Source organism: Phoca vitulina, unplaced genomic scaffold (genome assembly GCF_004348235.1).
Source record: "Phoca vitulina isolate PV1807 unplaced genomic scaffold, GSC_HSeal_1.0 scaffold2, whole genome shotgun sequence".
In the NCBI taxonomy this organism is placed as follows: Eukaryota; Metazoa; Chordata; class Mammalia; order Carnivora; family Phocidae; genus Phoca; species Phoca vitulina.
In genome coordinates this window covers 99,313,298-99,338,352 of record NW_022589705.1, presented here as the reverse complement: position 1 = coordinate 99,338,352, position 25,055 = coordinate 99,313,298, and the positions used below count along the sequence as shown (strand labels likewise).

Sequence of the window (25,055 nt, the reverse complement as noted above, 5' to 3'; positions counted from 1 at the left end):
CTACCTGTGGATTATTCATAGATGTCACATCAGGTGGGGAATTTCCCTTGTATTCCTAATATGTTGAGTGTTCTCATCATGAAAGAGTATTGGATTTTGTCAAATGCTTTTTTATGCATTTATTAAGATGATCATGTTGGCTTATGTTCTTTATTCAGTTATAATTTGGTATATTAGATTAATTGATTTTCATACGTTGAACTGGCTTTACTTTCTTTGCATAAATTCCACTTGATCATGGTGTATAAGCTTTTTTATATGTCCTTAGATTCAAATTCCTAGTTTTTTTTTAAATGATTTTTGCATCAATATTCATGAGGGATTCTGGTCATCTTTCAGATGGTAGTTTTTCTTTTCTTCAGATGTCTTTTTCTGGCTTTGTTATCAGGACATTGTTGACTTCACAGAATGAATTAGAAAATCTTCCTTTTTTCCCTATTTTTTGTAAGATTTCGTGAAAGATTGGTGTTATTTATTTATTTAACTACTTATCTATCTTAAGAGTGAGAGAGAAAGAGTGGTGGAGAGGGGCAGAGGGAGAGGGAGAGAATCTTAAGCAGACTCCATGTCCAGCATGGAGCCCAATGTGGGGCTCAATCTCATGACCCTGAGATCATGACCTGAGCCAAAATCAAGAGTTGGACACTTAACCGACTGAGCTATCCAGGTGCCCCAGTTGGTGTTAATTATTTTCAAAATGTTTGGTAGAAACTGGAGAACCAGGAGAGCCAATAGAATAGTTATAGTCCAGAAACTGACAGACCCAAGATCCAGGATGAGCTGATTGTTTCAATTCAATTGAATGAGGCCCACCTACATTAGGGAAGGCAATCTGCTTTACTGAGTCTACCGATCCCAATGTTGATGTCATCCAGAAACACTCCTATTGACACACCCAGAATAATGTTTCACGGAATCTCTTGGCACTCTGCAGCCCAGTCAGGTTAATGTAAAGGTGACCATCACACCTTCCTTCTGTTTGTTTTAGGGTTAGTTTGCTCCTCTATTTCCCAGGGTTTTAAGATGGAAGATTATGATATTGATTTGAGATCTTTCTTCTTTTTTAATGTAGCTGTTTTCAGCTGTAACTCTCTTGCTGAACGCTGCATCCTGTAAGTGTCAGTACGTTGTGCTTTCATTTTCACTCATCTCAAAGTACTTTCTAATTTCCCTTGTGATTTCTTCATTGATCCATCAGTTACTGATGAGTGTGTTATTTAATTTCCACACATTTATGAATTTCCCAAATTTTCTTTCTTTACTTTTATTCTGTTGTCAGAGAACACAGTTTGTATAATTTTTGTCCTTTTACTTTTTGAGGCTTGTGTTATGGTCTAACATATGGTCTGTGTGGGAGAATGTTCTACATGCATGTTAGCAGAGCGTGTATCCTGCTGTTGCTGGGTGGAGCATTCCATAGATGTCTGTCAGGTGTAGTTCGCTCACTGTAATTTAAAAAATCTTCCATTTCCTTTATGATCTTCTTCTTAGTTGTTCTATTCATTACTAAACTAGGGTATTAGAGTCTCCAACTATTATTATACATTGCCTATTTCTTTCTTCAATTTTATCAGTTTTTGCTTCATGTATTTTGGGGCTCTACTTTTGGATACTTACATATTTATAATTATTATGTCTTCCTGATGGATTGACACTTACATTAGAAAATGTTCTTTGTTTCTCATACAATTTTTGTCTTAAAATTTATTTTATCTGATAGTAATATAGCCATTTCAACTTTGTCCTGGTTTCTGTTTGCATGGTACATTTTTTTATCCTTTTACTTTCAAACAATTTGTGTTTGAATCGAAAGTGTGTCTTTGTGGCGCCTGGGGGCTCAGTCGGTTAAGCGTCTGCCTTTGGCTCAGGTCACGATCCTGGGGTCCTGGGATCGAGCCCCGTGTTGGGCTCCCTGCTTGCAGGGAGCCTGCTTCTCCCTCTCCCTCTGCTTGTGCTCCCTATGCTTGTGCTCTCTCTCTGTCAAATAAATAAATAAAATCTTAAAAAAATAAAGGGTGTCTTCTGTGCAGAGCATGATTTAAAAAATTTACTCTGTTAATCTCAGCTTTTTGATAAGAGGGATTAATCCATTTACATTTAATGTAATCACTGATAAGGAAAAATTTATGTCTGCAACTTTGCTGTTTGTTTTCTATATGTCTTATGTCCTTTTTTTGTTCTTATGTTCCTCCATTACCACTCTTTTGTGCAAAATAGATATTTTCTAGAGTACCAATTTAATTCTGTTGTTTCTTTTGCTATATTTTCTTTGTGGTTGCCCTGGGGACTATAGTTAAGATGTTAAATGATTACAGATCAGTTAGGATTAATACCAACTTAATTTCAATAATATACACAGCTTTGCTCTCCCATATAGCTCCATTCCCCCCACCTTTGTGCTATGTTGTCATACAAATTCTATCTTTGCACATTCTAAGTCTATTGACAGTTTTATAAATATTGTTGTGTACAATTGTATTTCATATCAAATAAGATAAGAAGAGTTACAAACAAAAAAACGCATTTATACCATCTTGTATATTTACTTTTGTAGTTCTTTCTATAGGTGCTTTTTATTTCTTTGCTTTATTTATTGCTAACTTTTGACTGATGAAATTTATGTTGAAAAGTCAGGTGTAATCTCATTTACAGGATAGGTTGCTTTTCTGTTGCCACTTTAATATTGTCTCTTTGTGTTTATCTTTTGACAATTTGTCTAGCTATGGATCTCTTAAAGTTTATTCTACTTGGAGTCCATTGATCCTCTTGGATGAGTAGACTGATGTTTTTCATCAAATTTGGAAGGTTTTGATCATTACTTCTCTCTGCCTTTTTATCCCTCTCATTCTCAGATTCCCATTATACGTATGCTGTCCCACAGACTTCTGAGGCCTTATTCATTCTTTTCATTCTCATTTCTTTCTGTTTCTCAGAATGGATTATCTCAATTTACCTAGCTTCAAGTTTACTGATTCTTTCTTCTTCTAGCTTAAATCTGCTATTGAGCCCATCTGGTGATTTATCTTCATTTCAGTTATTGTAATTTTCAACCCCAGAATTTCTATTTGATTATTGTTTTTTAAGTTTATTTTAGAAAAAGGAAGAGAGCGAGAGAGAGAGAGCATGAGCAAGAGGGGCAGAGGAAGAGAAGGAATATCAAGCAGGCTCCAGACCCAGTGTGGGAGTCCAATGTGGGACTCAATCTCATGACCCTGAGATCATGACCTGAGCCGAAACCAAGAGTCAGATGCTTAACTAACTGCACCACCCAGGCGCCCCTCTATTTGATTATTTTTTATAATTTTTGTCTCTTTATTGACATTCTCTATTTGGCAAGACATCATTCTCATACTATCCTTTAGTTCTTTAGACATGATTTCCTTTAGTTCTTTGAACATATTTAGAATAGCTTATTTATTTATTAATTTTTTTTATTTGAGCATAGTTGACACAATATAATAACTTATTTAAATCTTTGTCTAGTAAGCCCAACACTTGGGCTTCCTCGGGGGCAGTTTCTATTGACTGCTTGTTTTCATGGTATGGGCCACATTGTCCTGTTTTTTAATGTGTGTGTCTGATAAATTTTTGTTGAAAAATGGACATTTTAGGTAATACAACATAGCAACTCTGGAAATCAGATTCCCCCCACCCTAGAGCTTTTGTTGTTGCTGCTATTTATTTAGTGACTTTCCTGAACCAATTCTGTAAGTTAGACTTCATTTGTCTTTGTCATGGTGGCCACAGAAATCTCTGCTTGGTTTGCTTAGCAGTCGTCTTACGTTTGGAAATGGATTTCTTTAAATACCTTGAGCCAGAAGGGCTCCAGGCTTGGCTGAGGAGGACTTCAGGGCCCCAGTAGGCAGGTTACAGCTCCAACTTCACCTTCAATTCCTCCTTGTGCAGAGTCTCAAGGTCAGGCAGGGGTGAGAGATTAGGGCCCTCTCAGGTCCTTCCTGGGCATGTGTGTGTCCCTGCACATCCATGTGGCTTTCTAGCTTTTCAGGAATGTGCTGAGACTCCCTACCCCCTCCATCTATAGGCTGCTCTTGTTCAGAGGCATCATGGCTGACATGATGCTGGTTTTCAGACCGCTTCACTGCTGGGGAGAGGGCTCCCTCTTCTTACCAGGATTCAACCATTTTATGGGCAAATTCTCTCCTAATTGTTGGAGGCCTTAGAGGAATTTCTAGAATTTTAAAAAGTTGATTTGGTCATTTCTGGGAGTGTTCACCTTGCTTTTATGGAGGAGCATCATTCTAGGAATGCTTCTTTTTAGAAGAGGCTTTGCTTTTAAACTTTCTCTCTCAGTCCAGGTAAAGTCTGACAAACTTCCTTGTAATATCCGTGTGCTGGGGGGGTTTGTTAATATCATTTCTTCCACGGAGGTTGTAGCAAGGACTGTGGCTTTGTGCAGAAGCTGCTTCCTTTGTTTGCCCCCTTGGTGTCAAAGGGCCTCGTGCCCTGTCCTGGGAACACATCTCAAGCCCCTTCATATCAAGATCAGCATCTGGGAGCCAGGCCCCAGACAGCCACACCATTAGCTCACCTCAGTTCCTATTTTAGGTCATGTTATTCATTTTTGGGCCCCTGGAAAATTCCATTACTCTTTTGCAAGCTCAGCTCTCTCTTTAAGAGATGTGTATCCTATTTTACCTGGTAATTCTAAGGTATTTTGCAAACAGGAATGTTCTCAGGTTATCTTGATGGGAATATTCCTGGAAAGGAGAGCTGTGTCTCTCTGTTTTAATACTCACACAAACATACACATACACAACTACCGAAACGCCACAAGCAGAAGCTGGAAACACCAAGCAGTGATGGGGACAGTGCATGTGATTCTCTTGCATGCAGAAAGGTAAGAGAGTCTGGCCAGGGTCCAGGGGTCTTCAGTACTACCCGGTCCGCCTGTGGCCTTCTCCAGGGGTGTTTAGTGTGATGGGAATGGGGTTTCTAGGGTGTGTAGACAGCTCCTGTAATCCCAGGACCTCCACCCACCTTTCCTGAAGCAGGAGCCCAGAAGCCCCAGGAAAGAGTTGGGGCCCCAGGAGCCTCCCCCGCCAACATTCAGAGATAGTAAAAGGTCCACTGACCCCAAGTTCAGTGGAGAGCATGTCAGCCCACCCCAGCAGGTGCCAGGAGATAGTAGAAGGAAAGAGCTGTGGACTGAATGTTGTATACCCCCTCTCCAATTCATATGTGGAAATCCTAATCCCCAAGGTGATGGTGTTAGGAGGTGGGGCCTTGGGAGATGACTGGGTCTGAAGGGTGGAGCCCCATGATGGGGTTAGTGTCCTCGTGGGAGACCCCAGAGAGCTCCCTTGGCCCCTCCTCCATGTGAGGATGAATGAGAAGATGCTGTCCATGAAGCAGGAGAGGGGTCCTCACCAGACCCTGAATCTGCCAGTACCTTGACTCTGGACTGTGAGGGATAAACATCTGTTGTTGATAAGCCCCCCATCTGTGGTGCTCTGCTGAGCAACCCCAGCCGACATGGAGGGCATGTCCTGGGAGGAGCCAGGACGAAGTTGGTTCTCCTGAAGTTGATCCATTTGTAGAAGAGAACTTTCTGAGCTGGGGATGGGGATGATGGGCAGGGGTTGGCCAAGGACTCCTAGTGATGTGAAAAGAATGCATCTATCTTATGGGGTTCAAATCCAGCAGGGAGAACTGTGTAGACCAAGGACAGGGCGGGTGGTGGAGTCATTCAGACGGTTGATGTTTTCTTAGAAGAAGTGTTTGGGGATATCCCAGTCACCGGGATATAAATACCACATCTCCCTCACCCCCAGCACTTGAACATATATACATATATGGTCACACAATTCCACTTTTCTTTTTTCCCTCCTTTCCAACCATTTAGTGATTTTATAAGCTCTAAATTTAGAAAGCAACAGAGTGTCTGGGATCAGGCTGCAGGCACCAAGGTGACTGGGGCCCTGTTTCTGCTACAGCGACTGTCAGAAAGATGGGTGAGTGATGAGGCCCAAGGTGGTGGGATCTCATCGTCCTCAGCACTGCTGCCCTTGGGGGCCACCACTCCCCGGGCACGTACCGCACTGTGTCACTCAAACCTTCCAGCCCCCTGGGGCTTCCTGTCGCTCCCAACCCTCTGCAGGGGTGAAGGTCAGAGAGGGTAGGGGAGCTGGCTGCTCATGACCCCAGAGCGACTTGGGTTGAAGATCTGGGATTAGCACCAGGGTTTTCTTGCTCTGGAGGGCGAGTTATAATTATAATAGTTTCTCGTGGCGCACTTCTTCTTTGGAGGGGAGCTCAGTCACTCGCCCACAACAAGGTTCCACCAGCGTGCCTTGCCCGAGCCCGGTGTCCCAGCCGTGGGCACAGTGGCAGGTGCTCTCTCGGGGAAGCTGGTCCGCGCAGGCCCACGGCGGGGAGGAGAAGCAGGGTGGGGAAGAGGAAGGGCTGGCCCCGTGGCCTCAGAGACCATCCCTCACAGACAGCACAAGCCACACGGCAGAGATGGGGGTCTGTCCCTGTCAGTCCTGGCCATGCGCCTCCCAGGGGATACCCGACTTCCAGGGCAAGGCAACTCGCGCCCATCGACAGCAATTCTTGGGAGGAGGAGGAGAAGCCATCAGGGCCTGATGCTCGAGCAACGGGGAGTCGGAGTCGCGGCCCCAGCAGAGGGACATCATCTACGGCCGTCTGCTTGTCTCTGTAGCACCTTGCTGGTCACAGGTCCTGGCAAGTCTGTGATCTCCGTTCCGGGGACTCGTACGGAAGGGGGGCTAGTGGGATAGATGCAGCCCCACAGCCACAGCAGATCTCGAGACCGTGACAAGCACTCACTGTCCCCTTCCTCTGTGTCCTCACCCCCACCCCAACCCAGGACTCCTCCTGGTCTAGCTGATTTGACATCCGAGTCCTGCCTGCTGGGCCTTTTCAGGCTGTAAATACTGAGCTTGCCCTACAGCTGTAAGCGGGCACCGGAGGGCCAGCTGGTGCCACTGGGGTGGATACTGTGAAGAAGGCATAGTCCCCCAGCCCCCTGCAGCCCCCCAGCCCCCTGCTTGGGATCGGTCGCCGCTGCCCGAGCCATGGCTCCTTTGGCGCCTGCTGGTCCGCTGGTACAGTCGGTGAGAATGACTGGTCGGAACCGTCCTCAGTTCATGGGCTCTTTCCACTGTGACTCTGGTGGAAATGTGCCCTCTGGGAACCAGAACCTCTAAGCCCACAGAGTCGGAGCTGTGAGGATGGGACGCTCACATTCCCAAAGTGAGTCTCTCCAGACGATGAGGAGTGGGGCCACCTGCAGGCCCACGTGGTCCCCCAGTCCCTGGGTTCCACTGATCGTGGCTACAGAGCCACGTGCCTGTTGCTGGCTTTGGGAGTAGAGCACGAACCGAGGAGCGGCTCCGCATTCACAAAACGGCGTTTCCACGCTGCGTCTTTGGGAGTGCCGCCTGGCCTTCTCCCAGGCTGGCCGCTGCTGGGTGGTGTGGCGTGTGGGAGAGCCCGTGGATCCACGGTCGGGGGCCCTTTGTTAGTGAGTCAGACTCGGTTCCCACGTGAGGTGCGGGGGGAGGACCCACGTGCAGGAAAAGCGAACCCATGCCTGGAGCACACGAAAACCCATCAGGACGAATCCTTGCTCTTTCCAGCCCAGAAATGGTCCCACGTGACAACTGGCCACCAAGTGGCTGGTTGGTGTGTTTGAGGGATGGAGTCACGGCAGGGACCTGGGGCCGTCTCTGACACTGAGAGCCTGCACACCCAGCAATAGCAGTGTCTGTACCCACCTCTGTGACGGGTGCATACGACTGAGCCAAGTATGCCACCGGGCGCCCTTCATCCACGAGTCCACTGCTCAAACACGGAGGAAGCTAAGGGCGGAGGCCAGTGGAAAACTGGTCCAGGCATCCCGTCCACTTGGCTGCTAGGTGCTCCTTGTGCAGCGGGAGGTCCCTGGTGCACACCGACGTGTGACTTTGTGCCCATCCTCGGAGACCCATGCACACACCTCTTCCCCAGAACTCCCCGTCTTCTGAGCTGCTCGCTGCGCCACGTCCCACTGTCCGTGACTTAGTGCGCGTCTACGTCTGGGGCCACTTCTCCTCACACAAAGCTCTGCCCGTCAGGAGGTGCCCCGTCAGCCCACCTCCCAGTTCCACCTCTGAGAGGAGCCCCGTCCCTCCGGGCTGAGTTCTGTCCCCCGCGCTCCTATGCTGAAGCCCTTAACCCCCTTGGGATGGTGCTGGGAGGTGGCATGTTTGGGGGGTGGTTGGTTAGGGTTCGATGAGCTGAGCCGCCCTGGAGGAACAGCGCCCTCATAGAAAAGAAGGCTGGAGCTCTCTCTCTCGCCCTCCCTCCCACCCCCTGGACCTCGTGAGCAAGACGGCAGCCGTCTGCCAGCCAGGAAGAGAGCTCTCACCAGAAATGGAACATGCCGGAGCCTTGACCGTGGGCTTCCAGCCTCCAGAATGGTGAGAAGTGAATGTCTGCACTTCAAGCCTCCTGGTCCGGGGTGTTCTGTTTCAGCAGCCCGAGCGGAGCCCCAGATCCCACCTCTGGGATTTGGCCCTAAGGAGCTGAAGACGGCCCAAGCGAAGGTGCATGCATGAGCTGTCCACCGCCACACGGCTCGTCACTGTCGCAAGACGCCTGCTCTCAGCAGGCTGAAATGCCGCGAAACACCAGACGGCCCCCTGTCCTTCTGTGGAGATGCCGTGGGCTACCGGCGAGGCAGGAGTGGGTCAGGCGAGAGTCCACACGGGTGGGGCAATCCCTGCTCCCCTCCAGCAGGGACGGACGCCCGGCCTGGGAGAGGAGCTCTGGCAGGTTCGCAAACCCTGCGCCCTGCCCACAGGGCGTGGGGACCACTTGACACAGCGGCGGGCCGTCAGCCAGCACAGAAGGGGCCTGCGGCTTTTCCCGGGAGTGTCCGTCCCCACAAGCCCAGGCCATGGGGGGGACCCAGCTGTAGCTGCATTCGAGGGGAGGGCAGAAAGGGGTTGAAGATCAGGGCACCTGAGCCCTGGGGCTTGGCCCACTGTGTAGGCTCCCGGCTAGCCCAAAGCCAGCCTGGCCCTGACCCCGGGCCTGGACACCAGACCTGGCTGGGCTTGGTGGTGGTGCCTTCCCCGGCTGGGACCTCTCTAATATACCAGGTCAGGGGAGGCTGGGAAGAACCCTAAACCAGAGAGGCGGTGCTTGTGACAAGCAAAGAACCAGGGAAGGTGACATGATTCCTGCCCCAGGGCCTTTGCCCGCCCCATGCTGTTCCCTTGCCATGCTGGAATGTTCTGTTTCCAGGTCTCCCATGCACTCTTAGCCTTGGCTTTGGGGTCTCAGCTCGGTGGGGACTCCCCTGACCACCTGGTTTAACTTGTCCCTCTGCCCAGCCTGTCCCAGCCCGTTTCGTGTTATTTTCTTCCCACTGTATACCCCACGCCAACACCATCTGGACGCGTGTTTGTTAACTCGTCTCTGCCCCACCCCTCCGCCTCCAGACTGCGGCTCAGCGAGGCAGGGCCGTCCCGGCTTGCCCGGCCCCGCGTAGCGTCCACAGCAGGTGCATGTTGGATCGGGGGACGGCAGCTCCCACAGAGGGCGGGCAGCGGGTGGACAGGGTGCAGGGACGCTTGGGTGGGACCCCGGCCTCGTCCATGCTGATCCATTCGCATGATGTCCTCAGCGGTTCTGTCACTGGGAGGGGCAGACAGGGAAGGCCGTTCTGTACTTTGTTCCTCTCGTGCTGAGCAAATGGGACCCGTGGCTCTCCCCGCCCGTGTGGTGGACCCCCCGTCCTCGGTTCCTGGCGTCCGTCAAGCCCCCGTTGCTCTTGGCTTTGGCGGCTTCTGGCTAACGGATCCTTTGGGCATCTTGGGAACTTGGTGATAAGACCCGAGCGGGTAACGGTTACCTCCTGGCTCTCGTGAGAATCGCCCAGGAGCAGGGTGGATGTTTCAAGTCTCTGCCGGCGGCGTCCCAGCGCCCCTCTCTTGGGAGTCTGGGCAGACAGGCGGGGACGCGGGGAGAAGGGGGCCGGTTTCTATTCTTAGGTTGAATTCCCTTTTGGAAAGCTCCAGGCATGTCTTTGGCACAGAGGCCTGAGGGCAGAGCTCCCTGGCTCACGTTCCCTTCCTGGCGGGTCTCCTTCCTCCGGGGCCGGAGGAACAGAGCTGTACTCTGGTGCCTCGGGGCAAGTGTTTCTCCGTGTTTAAGGCTCCTACGTGGAAAACACTGACCACGCGCACACCCACCACCGTGGGGCTTGAGACACGAAGCCAGGCTGTGAGCCCAGCTCGCGCAGGTGGGGCGGCTTTGCACCTACAAACACAGGACAGCCAGCCACGTCTGAATTTCTGATAAACAAGAAGAATGTTTAGGATGGGCCTGTCTTCTGGGAGTTGGCAACCCCACATATACACAGCCAAGGAGAACCTTGGAAAATGCACGCACACCGCCTGACTGGCCACGTTAGGGCCCTTGCAGGTGGGTGAGGCCACGGAACCTGTGAAATGTGAGCAGAGGTGACACATGTCCCTCCCAGGCAGAGGCTCTGAGCTGCCAACTCGTGGCCCCCGGCGTCTTTCTCACCACGTGGACAGATGGCACGTGGACAGCATGGAGGCTCCCCACCGCCCTGGGTCTCGAGGGTCTGCGTGGAGCTAAGCCTGCAGGCTCAGGATGCTGAGAAGTGTCCCAGGGCTGCCGTGGCCCAGAGCTGGGCCCAGCCTTCCCATGCCACGTCCAGTGGGTGATGGGAGCCCCGGCTGGCCGCTCGACACCTGTCCTTGGCAGAAGCCCTCAAGAGAAGAAAAGAACGAAGGAAGGAAGTTGCTGCTCTCACGGGACGCCCGGGGGCTGAGCCCGCAGGACCCAGGGAGGGACTGGCTCAGCCGGAGTTCCTTCCCTGGGGCCGCACCCCTTCCGCCGCGGGCATCCCCCCCGCCGCGGGCACCCCTGCCACGAGATCCCCGAGCTCTGCCCCTGGGGGAGCCGCCTCCTCCTCAGGGGATGGAAGCTGGGTCTCTGGGAAGGGCCCATCGTCAGGAGCCAGGGGCTTCTCACTCACTCATTCATTCATTCATTCATTTGTCCCAACACTGCTGTCAGGGCACGTGCTGGGCTGGGTGGTTCAGGGACACCGTGCTCCCCCCGGAACAGAGCCCTTGCCCTCAGGGAGCGTGAGCTCTGGTGGGAGAGGCAGGCCCGGTCATGGTCAGAGATCGTAGCTCTAGGGAAGCATAATTTGCAGGGACTTACGTAGGATTCCCCTACAGTGTGGCCCAGGACTTCACCGAGCGCTGGGACTCGGGGCCCCGGGGGGGCGGCCTGCACCTGTGTGGCCAGTCTGGTGGCTGCCAGCCACACGCGCCACTGCCCAGCGCCCCTGGGGCCCTGAGGATTTCATTCTCACAAACGCCGACGTCCGCGGCCACAGGGGACATTGAGCACCACCTGTGTGGAGGGTGCCGGCATCTGGAAATCTGGAGGAAAATCTCTCCGGTCAGGGAGACGAGCCTCTGAACCCTGAGGAACTGGAGCAAAGCCAGTGTCGGGGAGCAGGGTGGGCCGGGGGCTGAGGGGTGGGCGTTGGGACTGGGCAGCTCGTCTTGGGCCCCTGAACAGGCCGGACGAGGGTTTTATTCAGCCTGCAGGAGACGTGTAGCGGGTGGTACCCGGCTAGCGACTCCAGCTGACTCACACGCTTTCTAGATCCTTCTGGTGGCTACTCCTCCCCCCTGGGGAGGGGTCTACGCCAGGCATCCAGCTGCCCCTGCCCTGAGCAGGGCGCCGGTCGTCAGCCTGAGGGAGCTGCACTGAGCAGCTCTGGGGACGGGGACATGGGACCGAGGCCCTCCGCTGTGGTTTTCTCTGCGCCGGGTCAGGAAACCCCAGTGGTGGCTCCAGGAGCTGGGGTCTGGGCTCAGGTCCACCGGCCCGCCCACAGTCGCCACCCAGACCTCAGACCCACCATCCCCACTCCACCCAGGGATGCTTCTCCAGAGTGCCACGGAACGTCTCACTCTGCCGCTCTTGGAAAGAACGACGGACAATGTCTGTTTCTAGAGGGATCTTGCCCACACCCCCTCGCATCCTGGATCTGTTTCCAGTTGCCCGGAATCTGAAGGCGCACCTGACCCAGATGAGGCGTGCACGGGGGCGTCCTGGAGATGCCCAGGAGTCACAGAGATGCGGTCTGGTGCCAAGACCCGGGCCGGGGGGTGGGGGGAGCGGCCTCCCTCTGCCGAGCGCTTCTCCAGCTTCTGCTCCTCCTCGAGGACACTCCAAGGCTTCCGCTGTCCAAGCCAGGAATAAACTCTGCAACCAGATGTAGCCTTTTTGGTACCGTCTAAGCAAAGGTTCCATGGAGTCTCTTAAATAGAAAAAGCGACTGTCAGAAAAAGGGGAAATGGGTCATTTTAGAAAGGTGAGTTGGGGGGGTGTGTTTCATGTCCCCGATCGTCAGAGGCCGCAGGGAAACCTGCCCCAGGAGTGGGCCTGGGGGCTCGGAGCCGCCTCGAGGGAAGACGATGCTCTTTGTCGCTGTCACGTGGAACAGATGGATGACACACGCGGCTGCTGGTGGCTGCGTGAGCCCTCCCGGGCTGTCTTACAGGACAAGGGCACGGTTTAAAGCCACAGCAAGGTGCTCTCTCAGGGTGCGGGGGCCAGGGGTGGGCAGGGCTGGCTCCCTATGGGGGTCTGAGGGACGCTCCGCTACGGCCCCTCTCGGCTCCCGTCGCTGCCAATGGTCCCTGGCCGACGGAGGCCCCACAGCGACCTCTGCGCCGTCACGTGGCCTTCTCCCTGTGCGTCTGCTTTTTCTTCTGAGTCCTCCAGTCATTGGATTGGGAGCCCATCCTAATGCAATATGACCCCTTGTATCGAAGTGCGTTTCCAAATCAGGCCCGGTTCTGAGGATTCGGGTGGCCGTTCCTCTTTGGGGGACACTGTCACCCCAGGGCACACAGCTCTGCAAATCCTTCAAAACTGAGCACAGACCCTCAGGCTGCACCACCCACAGCCCCGGTCTGCTGAGACCAGCTCCTGGTGGCCTCCGGCTGCTTTCCTCATCTGTGGCTGCCTGGGGGCTCCCTCCTTGGACGGGCCGTGGCCATGCAGGGCGTGCCGTCGGACCAGCCATCCGGCCCCGTCCGCCCCTGTGAGGGCACACGGCACTCCACATGGAGACCCCTCCATCCCAAGGCGAGCAGGTCTCCCGGGAGCTGTCTGGAGGGTGGGCATCCGTGGGGAAGGGGCAGCCCCCTCTGCTCCCCTTGGCAGCCACACCATGGACAAAAATCCTTTCACCTGGAGTGAAGTCCACGGAGATGATAAATCTTCTTCCCCCCACGTCCGGCTTTCCGAAACGACGCCTGCCACTTACCGCTTGAAAAATGCCGGCGAGCTGGCTGCAAGCAGCACATGGTAAAGAGGTTAGTCCCCCAACCGCGGGCTCACCGCCCGTCACCCTGCCCCCAGCCCGAACACAAAGCCTTTTCTTTCTCCAGCTGGAAACATGGACGGCACATGAATGCAAAGAGCTCTTTCAACATTAGATTTTAAATTATTTGAATTAAATCTGGGATCCTTCCGGGCCTTGTGCTTTTCCTGGTTATTTATCACGGGCTAAATGTACAGGTCTGCCGAGCATCTCCAGGGACTGCCCTCACTTAGACACTGCCCCCGAAACGTTATAAACTATTTAAAACTGAGAGCTCGGCCAAGTCCGGCTGGAGGGCGGGCGTGCACACTCTGCTTGTCGGAAGCTCTCTGGGAAAGCGGGCGACTCACCACTCCGCACGCCTGTTCATTTGCTTTGCCTTTTCCTCTGGGTAATCACTTTAATACACTTGAAAATAAGCCTTTTCCCCACTGAGGCAGGGTGATTTTTTTTCCTTATTTAGCAAACATTGATTTTTTTTTTTTCCTCCCCCAGTGTCCTGCCTCGTCTGAAGCTAACAAGCCTCCTTTTGTTCCAGGGACACCCCCCAAACACCCCAGTCTTTTGACACTTCTGCTGGGCACCAGCAGGGGGCAGGAGACCCTCTTGTTTTGAGGGCCACACCGCAGGTGCTGCCGCTGGCCTGGCCCCGGGTGTGGGGCAGGTAGGGTGAGCGTCCACACAGCCGCTCGGTGCTGGGGGAGGCCAAGACGGCTCATCGGGGTGTGTAGGGGGAGGACACCGTAGCTTGTTTGGGGTGTCTTAGGTCAGGATGTAGCATTTCAAAGCAATGAGAACTGGCTGCAGTGGCCGCTGGAGAGCCACCGCTACTGTCTCCGGGACCCAGAAGAGGCCGTGCCCAGCCAGCCAACTGGCCCTGGTCCGTGGGGCCCCAGCTTCCGGGGTGCCCCCTTCTCCGTGGACTCCAGCAGCACCAGAATGTGGCGTCCCTGCGGACAGCTCAGGAAACTGAGGCTAGACAGGCCATGCTTGGGTGGCCCTTGGTCCCCGTCCCAGCACTCTGGTCGATGCCCCCTGTGTGGGAAGCCTCCAATGTAACCCCCGATAATCCTACGTCCCCACGGGTGCCCCCCAGATGCAGCCCGCTCCCTGTGGTCTGGGCTGTGGACGGGCTTCTGGACGACAGAGGGCAGCAGGAGTGATGGGACATCATTCCCGGGATTCGGTATAAAAGGGCTGTGGCTCCCGACCGGGGCGCGAGGTCTCTTGAGCTCTCTCTCTCTCTAAGGGAAGCGAGCTGCCCCGTCGAGAGGCCCCACATGGTGAGGGACTGAGGCCTGCCCACAGCCGTGTGTGTGAGTTTGGAAGCAGACCCCCCACCCCGGCCTCCCCGAGGAGCCTTCAGATGACACTGCAGCCCCAGCCGCCCACACCAGGTGAGTGGGGCCTGGATTCCAGACCCACAGAGACCTCGAAGTAAGAATGGTTGTTTCCGGCTGCTGCATTTCGTGTTAACTCGTTATGCAGCAGTGGGTAACTACTATGGCCCCTTTCTGTATCGGGGAGCGGCCTCCCCTCACGATGCTCCGGGCCCCCGCCTCCTTGCCTGCACCCTTCACACCAACACACCCACTTCTCCCCGGGCAGGTGCAGGTTACAGACTGAATTGTGTCCCCAGGTTCTTAGGCTGAAGTCCTAACCCCAGAACTGTGAATGTGGCCTCACCAGGAAGTAGGGTCTTTGCAGATGACAGAACTAAGACGAGGCCATTGGGGTGGCCCTAATGCAACATCAGGGCGTCTTTATAAAATGGGGAAATTAGGCCACAGACACATGCAGGCAGGGAGAATGCCAGAGGAGGACTGGAGCTCTGCTACCACCAGGAGCCAGGACAGGGGCCTGGGACGTCCTTCCCTGGAGACTTCAGCGGGTATCACGATGCCAACCACCCCCACTCTGTCTTCCCACTCGGAGGCTTTACAAAACTCGGAATGGACGGGGCCCCCTCATCCTTCAAAAGGGGTCTCAGATCCTGGCAGCTTCTGCCCACCTGTAAACATGCATCCCCTTTGGCCGTGGGGGTCCCTGAGTCAGAATCCAGCTCCTGAGGTCTGCACCAAGCACACAGATGTGGACCAACAAGAATACCAACTCTGGCCTTGTGTGTGAGAGTTTAAAAAATCCGAAAAACCTCAATGACGGAAACATAGTTCAATGCAAAACCTGAAGGGAGATAAATGGTCAGGTGAGTCAGATAAGGAGACAGCCAGTCACTGAGCGGCCACTCGGAAGGCCGGGTCTGAGTCCCGCCGGCACCCCGAGAACAGAAACGCATGGTGCATGCCGGTGGGAGGGCAGAACCGTGTGTGTGGCTATGTCCGTTCTGCGGAAAAAAGCCGAATTCTGGGTATTTCCATATGTACTTGTGCCTAGGAACATCTGGAAGATTCAGCCGGAGCATTGATGGAGGCTGCGCGTGGAGAAGCCTCGGGGCAACGAGGAGGGGCTTTCTCTGGTATTTTATACACTGTGTTCACTGTCTTAACTCTTCAGATCAGAAATCTGCCACCTCCGGAAGTGAGAAGAGCAGAAGCAGGTGAAGCTACAGGAGGTCTGTGCCCCCCCGGGCCGCCACTCTCCTGCCAGGGAGGGGAGTGTCTCGAGCTCGTGTGGCCATGACCCAGAGCCCTGCTCGCCGCAGATGCAGGGCTCCCCCAGAGCTGTCTCCAGTCTCTGTTCCCTTTCTCTCTGTCCTGTTGGGGCTGAAGCCTCTCCGGCCTCCGACGGGTGCAGGCCGGGCCTGCCCCACGCCCCTAACACACTCGTGCATGCACTGTCCTGAGAAGGGAAGAGGGTGGGACCCCAAGGTTTCCAAGTCTAGGGGTGGGGCGGACGGTGCTGTTCACGAGCCTGTCCCTTGTTCCCTGGGGGGGGATAAAGCTCCCAGCCAGCCCCTTGACTGTCCTGTCCTCTGCCCCCCATCTGCTCTCCTGGAAGCTCAGCACGTCCGGGCTCTCTCCCACTCCTCTGTGTCCTGGCTTGGACGCGTCTTCCACCTGCCCAGCAGTTGGGGGGGGGCCAGGCACGTGGACTGTGATTCCCGAGCCACTGCTGGCCTAGCCCCTAGCCACCTTGCCTGTGGGTTCCTGCTGCTGAGAGAGGGACAGGACAGCCCTGATGTGGGCTGAATGTCTGTGTCTCCCGCCAGACCCCTCCTGTGATGGTGTTAGGGCGCAGGGCCTTTGGGAGGGGGTTGGGGTTCAATGAGGTTGCAGGAGGGGGAGCTGATGCCATTAGTGCCCTTCCAAGGAGAAGGAGAGACCCCAGAGCTCTGTCCATCCTGTGAGGCCAGGCCAGTAAGCAGGGCCTCAGCAGGAACTGACCCTGCCTGCGCCCCGATCTGAGACTTGTGGCCCCAGAGCTACGAGACGCGAATGTTGTTTACGCTGCCCAGTCTGCGGTGTTCTGTTATGGCGCCCGGGCTGACCAGGATAGCCCCCCCAAGGCAACGGCTGGGTCTCTGGACCACGCCTGGAGCCCACCCACACTGGGCTGGGGCGGGAAGACCAGCAAACCCGCACCTGACACCCCTGAGATGTCCGATTCTGGCGGTTACCCATCCTGATGGCTGGTACCCACCTGACACCCCAAAGGAGAGACGGTCCTTTCCAGCCTGCCCTGTGGCCAGGTGGCCACGTTACAGAGTCCTGAAATGGCTACAGGGAAGGGCTCTGTCTTAATGGATCTGGAACCTGGGTCCCTGCAAAATCTGTTCCAGGGTTCTGGCCACATTGGTCCCAGAGAAGGGGTCCACGCCTCAGCCAGCATGTGCCCAGGTGGGGCTCACCACCTGCCAGGGCTGGGCCCCCACTCCTGCTGGGCCACAGAGGCGCCTGTCCTCAGAACTTCCCTCTGCCTCCCCGTCATCCGTGGTCACAGCACATTTGACCCCAGGTGCAAAAGTGTGACTGGCCACCTGCCTGCTGGCCACAGGCCACCCCCATGAGGCGATAATTTAGCAGGATATTGAACCATGTGTGAGAATTCATGGGGAGGGGTGCAAGGAAGGGCCAAGAGTCCCACCTACGTGACAAAGGCCAGCTGTCAATCTGGAGAGAAATGACCGGGCACCTGTCAGGACCCGGCATGTGATGTGGTGTGGGGAGGGCACTAGGTGGGAGCAGGAGATGCAGGGGTTTGGGATAAGAACACATCCTCATTTTATTTTGAAATATAAAACCCTAAGGAGCATACCAAAATATCAGCAGTGCTTAGCGTGGTAGGGTCAAGGCTAGTTCTTACTGGCTTTGCAATGTTTTTTTCTTGTGTTTTCCAAATTTCCTCCAACAGATATATTTAGAGAAAATATTTTGTAAGTGCTCAGGACCAGAGTTCCATGAGGATGGGGGACAAAAAGCAGGAGAGGGGTAAGTGGTAGTCTGGCCTCAGACTGTCTCTCCCTCAAACTGCCTGCCTCCCCCTGCCCTCCCAGCAGTGTCTCCATGGAACCACGCTGAGCCATGGAAGGCTCTGCCGAGGGCTCCCCACAACATGTCAGCTCAGCACCATTTCTTTCCTCTGCCCCTCCTTGTGGAGGTCATATCGGCTGCAGAGGGCCAGATCTGCCCATCCCCACCAGTTTAGTGTCAGGCTCATGGGGAGGCTGAGAGAGGAGCCACCTAGGAAGGTCATTCTGACCCAGCTAGCTGGAAGGGAACGACAGCAGGCAGGACTCAATGGGTGCCGTGCTGTCAGCTGTGGAGACCCCATCGGCTCTGCTGAAGCCTGAAGGTCACCAAGGAAAGAGGTGGACAAAGACAAGTGAGGATGCTCACTTCAGCCACTAAGAGAAGAAAGGGGGATGGAAGGGTGGGAGGATAATTGAACAGGAGGTTGGATGGATAAATGGAGGGATAGGTGAGTCGGTGAGTGGATGGATGGATAGAAGGGTGGGTGGATGGATGCATGGGTGGATGGATGGACAAATGGATGGATGAGTGGATGGATGTCTGGATGTCTGGATGGATGGATGAGTGGAAGGAGGATGGGTGGATGAATGTCTGGAATAATGGATGGATGAGTGGAAGGGTGGATGGATGGATGGATGGATGAGTGGAAGGAAGGATGGATGGATGGATGTCTGGATGGATGGATGAATGGAAGGATGGATGGATGGATGGATGTCTGGATGGTTGGATGAGTGGAAGGATGGATGGATGGATGGATGGATAGATGGATGGATCGATGAATGGAAGGATGGATGGATGGATGGATGTCTGGATGGTTGGATGAGTGGAAGGATGGATGGATGGATGGATGGATAGATGGATGGATCGATGAATGGAAGGATGGATGGATGGATGAGTGGAAGGATGGATGGATGAATGGATAGATGGATGGATCATTGAGTGGAAGGATGGCTGGATGGATGGATGGATGAAAGGATGGATGGATGGATGGTTGGATGGATGGATGAGTGGAGGGATGGATGGATGGATGGAAGGATGGATGGATGGATGAGTGGAGGGATGGATGGATAGATGGATGGATCGATGAGTGGAAGGATGGATGGATGGATGAATGGATGGATGGATGGATGGATGAGTGGAGGGATGGATGGATGGATTGATGGATGGATGGATGGGTGGATGGATGGATGTCTGGATGGATGATTGGATGGTGGATGGAAAATGGATGAGTGTATGTGACACAAGTTCCATCCCAGAGATTCAAAACGGCTGGGACACAAGGAAGAGTTCTCAGGGCTTTGGGCTTCCTGGGGATGACTGGGGCAAAGAGGTGAAAAAGAAGACATTTGGGGGCACACTGCAAGCCCCTGTAGTCCCTGGACTCCCACATTCCCCGTGGACATGTACACAATTCTCTCTTGCAAGAGGGGTGCCCATCCTGCCACCTGCGGAGTTGCCCTGTTCCTTCAGGCTGCTGGCCGACACCGGACCAGACCCCAGCAAACAGGATCTGGCCGCCAGATGTCAGCCACAACTAATGAGCCCAGTCTGCTGGTCACTAATTGGCTGAGGATCTGGGCGCCAGTGGCAGATGGAACCAGGGACGACGGGACAGCCAAGGCGGCCCCCAGCCCAGGGCTTGGGTGGCCTAGTCACATTGCACCAGGGAGCAGGAAGCAGGGGTGCCCAGCAGATCCAGGCTACCCACGCCCGTCTAAATGGCTGGCAGCTTTCCAAGGCTGCCCGGGGGCTGTGTACCTCCCACCATGGGCTGGGGCTCCTCGAAGGGCGTGGGAGGTGGGGACCATGTGGGGGCTGGGGAGGGCTGCCGTTGGGCATGACTGCTGGACCAGAAATAAGAGCGAGCCTTCCCGTGTAAGACGGAAACGAGTGCCCTCTAGAACAATCACGGTGGCGAGCCTTGCCCTGTGGAGGGAGATGCAGTTATAGCCAGTTCGCCCATAAACTTGTTCAAGCGATTTACGAGGCATGGCCGACCCGGGGTGGGGGCAGGGCAGCCTCCACGGGGCCGGCTTCTAACTGGAGTTTGAAGAGGGGTAACGTCCTTGTGTTCAGAGCAAACACAACCTTGCAGCAAATGCTCAGCTACACGGAGCGTCGCATCCACTGACATGGCAAGGGTGCTCGTGGGCACCGCCGTGGACACCTGCACAGGACACATGCTGTCCCTCCCAGCAGACCTGCAGACCCAGGTGGTGGGAGGGGTGGGGGCGTTTCCATGATGGACCTCAGACACAGGGAGGGGGCCGGGCTGCAGAGAAGGTTCCCAGGCACCTGAGCACCACGGGGTGGAATTTCTGCCCCCGGCCGGGAGCTTGAAACCAACACAACCTCACGTAGGCTGTGGCTCATAAACCCACTCGTTTTTCTCAGTGGCCACGTGGTGTCGCGCCCCGCCCCCCCCGCCGCCGAGAGTATCCCACTTCTTGGCGGCGGGTCTTCTCCCCATGAGGTGGATACTTAACGATGGGGACGGAAGGAAGCCTCCACCTAGCCCGGGGCCAGTCTTCAATAGCATGGCCGCAAATGACAGGCGGCGGGGACGGTGCGTTCCGTGAGCATCCTGAGCTGTCGGCAGGGCTGAGAGGTGCCAGGCCCTCGACAAAGGGCAGCACGTGTCGCAGGCTCAGCAGGGAGACTGAAAGCATTTGGGAAAGGGGTCCTGGAAATGCTCGGATGGCTTTGCTTGGAGCCCCTGGCCTGACGTCGGCCCTGCTTTCCCATCTCTGTCCTTGAGGGTCTCAGCTTGTGTGGGGCTGGCAGGGGTCACAGAGGAAGGGAGAGCCACCTAGGTTTGGCAACAGGTGGACGTGCCCCGGACCTAACTGGGGGGCCGACCAGGAAGCTGGACCTGGGGAACTCAGGGAGGGGCTGGGGGGGGTTCATGTGCTCGTATGACCTGTGCGTGGGTCAGAGGCAGCTGGCCTACGGGATGCGGTTATTGGTGGGTTTTGTGTGTTGTCGTAGCAACAGGGTGCCCGGTGGCCACAGGACATGCCCACCCAGAGGTCCGTCTAAGTTGTGCCTTGCCCTTGGTCCTTTTCTCCTTCTCTGTCCCTCCTGCAAACGCCAAATGCCCCTGCCAGCCCCGGCCCACGGGGACACACCCATGTGTCACCGATGTGCTTTGACCTGAAACTGATGTGCATTGTTACATCACCTCCCATGTGGGCCACTTTGGGGGCCAAAATTTAGAAACCCTGAGAGCGCTTTCCTCCTGATTCAGCCTGGAGTGTTTGGCAATAATCAGAAAATTCTAGCAATTCTTAAGACCCCAAATCACAGGCCTTTTGTGATGGAAGCAGGCCGGAACCCCCAAGAGATGGCCTTCTGCTGACTGTCCATCTAAATGTTGGAGCCCCCAAATCGCGGGGTCCCCCACAGGGGTAGTTGACAACTGCTGTGGGCTGTGCAGACTCCATCAGGGGTCATCCCACGGCATCAACCCCATCCTGTGTGTGACTCAGTTTCCGCCTGCAGGTGTCCTTTGGGGAAAATGTCCAACGAGGCCCAGTTTTTATTGATTCTCACCCAGGGCTTAGCCCTGAGGGTACCCACGGGGTCACATATCTGCTACTTGTCTCCACTGCATGTACAGACCACACCCCTGCACCAGTGTCTACACCACACAACTAACCCTTACTGCTGTTTTATCTGGTGGCTTTAGAAGGGTCAGCAGGACATACACCGGCGGAGGAGGCTGGGGCTTCTGGAGGGGAGGTTGTTCTCTGGGGGAGCTCTCGGGCTGTGGGCGGAGCTGGACCCGAGGGTGATTCTGGACACGCCGGGAGGGGAGGGTCATCAGGTAAACGCACATCCACCCTGCCGGGCTCAGGGCTGCAGGCTCGGGTCCCCTGGGGGCTCCCAGCGCGTGGCCCTCGGCCTGGCCCCTCGGGCTGGCCCCGCAGCCTTGCCACGGTCCAGCCGTGCTGCCTGCCTCCCTCTTGACGAGCTGGTCCTTTCTGAGCAAGCCTCAGTGAGTGTGGCCGACTGTGTGATGGTCCGCAGACACCGGAGTGCCCTACTCTGGGAACCTCAGACCCCGTCTTCAGAGGCCATGCTCCCAGCCCCACGGATCACTGCACGTTGCTCTGCGCCAATTGTTGCAGGCCGTGGACAGCAAGGAGGGGCCCTGACCTCAAGCCAGAGCAGGGACGGGCCGGCCTGCAGGGACATCCCACAGGCCAAGAGAGCGTCGCTGCGCATCTGTTCTGTGGGACAGAGAGCCAGGGCTCGTGGGGTGAAGGGAAGACAAATCCCTGAGGGCTACCTGGAGGAGTCTACACGTTCTGAGTGCCTGATGTGATGGCTGTGGGCACCGTTCCTCCAACCTGGACCTGTGCCTGGCTCTTGGCCCTCTCCTTAGCAGAGGGAAGTGTGTTTTTGTTGTCACCCCACGCACAGCAAACACCAGTCGTCTGGGGGAGGGGCTCGGCTGGGCTGCTTCCCTGGGTTCCAAGGCTGGGCCTTGGCCCACAGGCCCATCAATAACACCTGTCGGTCTGGCCTGCCCTGGGCCATTTGGAGTCTCCCCAGGGAGAGAGTACCGGGGGCTCCGAGCCCCCACGCCCTCAGGGCCCTCTGACTGCTGGCTGAGGACAATTGTTGCCTTGGCTGGATTGTTACATGTGGGACCGTCATCCCTGAAAAGGCTGTGGCCGCCCGGGCTGCCTGAAAGCAGGGCAGATCTGCGGTGAGGATGGAGGGCCCTCGCAGACCAGCCTGCTAGCCCCACCTGGGAGTCGCCACAGAGCCGTGGAATCCCGCGCCCTTAAAACTTCCAGAGGGGCCTCTTGTGTCACAAAGTGGCCCGAGAGGGTTCTGTCTTTATTTTGGTGAAGCACAGAAGAGGATGCTGCAGACATGTTTAATCCACACGTATTGGATTCTCCAGCTGTGATTTTCGACAATGGCTCTGGGCTCTGCAAAGCGGGCCTCTCTGGAGAGATTGGGCCCCGCCACATCATCAGCTCTGTCGTGGGGCACCCCAAGTTCAAGATGCCCTCGGTGGGAGCCAATCACAAGAAGTACTTTGTGGGGGAAGAAGCTCTGCACAAGCACGAGGTCCTACACCTGCGCTACCCCATCGAGCGGGGCCTGGTCACCAGCTGGGAAGACATGGAGAGACTCTGCAAGCACCTGTTCGAGTGGGAGCTGGGGGTGAAGGCCAGCGACCGGCCCGTGCTCATGACCGAGCCCTCCCTGAACCCCAGGGAGGCCCGGGAGAAGATGGCCGAGATGATGTTCGAGAACTTCAATGTGCCCGCCTTCTACCTGTCGGACCAGGCCGTGCTGGCCCTCTACGCTTCAGCCTGCATCACGGGCCTGGTGGTGGACAGCGGGGATGGGGTCACTTGCACCGTCCCCATCTTCGAAGGGTACTCCCTGCCCCATGCGGTCACCAAGCTCTATGTGGCGGGGAGGGACATCACAGAGCACCTCACACGGCTCCTGCTGGCTAGCGGGCGGTCCTTCCCGTGCGTGCTGGACAAGGCCCTGGTGGACGACATCAAGGAGAAGCTGTGCTATGTGGCCCTGGAGCCAGAGAAGGAGCTCTCCCGGAGGCCGGAGGAGGTCCTGAGAGAGTACAAGCTGCCGGACGGGAACATCATCTGCATCGGGGACCAGCTGCACCAGGCGCCCGAGGCCCTATTCACACCCGACCAGCTGGGCATCCAAAACCCGGGCCTCTCAAAAATGGTGTCCTGCAGCATCACCAAGTGTGATGCGGACATCCAGAAGACGCTTTATGGGGAGATTGTGCTGTCCGGGGGCACCACTCTGTTCCAGGGCCTCGACGACCGTCTTCTGAGGGAGTTGGAGCACCTGGCTTCCAAAGGGACCCCCATCAAGATCACGGCTCCCCCTGACAGGTGGTTCTCCACGTGGATTGGTGCCTCCATCGTCACCTCCCTGAGCAGCTTCAAGCAGATGTGGGTTACCTCCGCAGATTTCAAGGAGTTTGGGACATCTGTGGTTCAGAGAAGGTGCTTCTGAGGGGCTGTGGGCAAGGGGTGGGTGTGGGCAGTGAGCTTGCCCCTCAGCATCAGCAGGGTGTTCAATAAAAGACAAAACAGTGTGCAGCCTCTGGTCACGTCGAGCTGTTTATTCTAGGTGGCACCAGAGTCATTTCCGACCCCGGTGGTGAATCCCGTTTAAGTGGCTGCCCCCACCCCCCTTGTCCTGAGAAAGCCCTGGGTTAGGGGTTGAGGCTGTGTCTGTCTGCAGTTTGTCCCAAAAGCAGGGGCCCGAGCTTGATCCCACAGGGCCCTGGGCTCTCCATTTTAGATGTGCGTCCTAGATGGTCTGGGACAGTCAGCCCTGGTCGGGGACAGGAACCAACAGGAATGCTGCTCTGTTCTGGGGGCCAACAGAGCCAGCTGGTGGGTCCTCAATACAGTAGGGCTTTCGCAGTTTTTATGAGGCCGGCAGCTGGAGCAGGATGGAGCCCACATCCTGGGCAGACGGGGTTGGGCAGGAGCGGAAACTGTCATTGGTTTAGGACCCTCCTTCAGGGTCCCTGCTCTGAGGGTCACGTGAGCATCAGACACCAGGATTATCGTGATGTTTCTGCTTGTTTTTACTGCCGAAGATGTTGATAGCGTCGTTTGGGAGTGAAATTCTAGAGACAAAGTTAACAGCCATCAATAAAGTAATGGTTGAATAAATGATGCATAAAGGGAATTTTTCCACATTGATTTGGTGGAATTCTCCCAAAATAATATGGGGAGAGAAACAAATGACAGAGAAGTCTATAAAAGGATCTCCCCTTTGTTTCTGGTAAAGAAAACAGTGGCGCCTTCCCACGCATATCTCTGCACATTTCGTGTAAGTGAACATGTGGGTTTTTTGTAGGATTATAAGCACATGGAAAAGAACAGAAGGATAGACACCGCAGGTTGGTGGAGGCAGGAGGGAACGGGAAGGGATGCGGGGAGGGGGGGTAGTTTAACGACGGGACTACACCCATCTATCTACACGTGTGTGTGTTCCTCTCCTTCTGTGGATGTCCTATTTGACGTGAGCACACAGTGTCCCTCAGACAGCAGGGATCGGGGCCTTTGTTGAGTCCGTGGGACCGATCTCTGCCTTTCAGTCGGTGGGTTTGGATGTTTTACGTGTAAAGCAATGTGTTCCATCTTGACTCCGCCACCGTGTTATTTTGTCTCCTGTTCCCTTTCTCTCCCCTT

The 25,055-nt window shown here is 55.2% G+C and overlaps 1 protein-coding gene across 1 annotated transcript; it reads left to right on the top strand.

The window, feature by feature from the left end:
* The first annotated feature begins 22,555 nt into the window (after positions 1–22,555).
* ACTRT2 (actin related protein T2) lies at positions 22,556–23,951 on the top strand. Its single transcript, XM_032418731.1, has one exon. The coding sequence runs from the start codon at positions 22,729–22,731 to the stop codon at positions 23,860–23,862; it is 1,134 nt and encodes a 377-aa protein (XP_032274622.1). The 5' UTR covers positions 22,556–22,728; the 3' UTR covers positions 23,863–23,951.
* Positions 23,952–25,055: the final 1,104 nt, after the last annotated feature.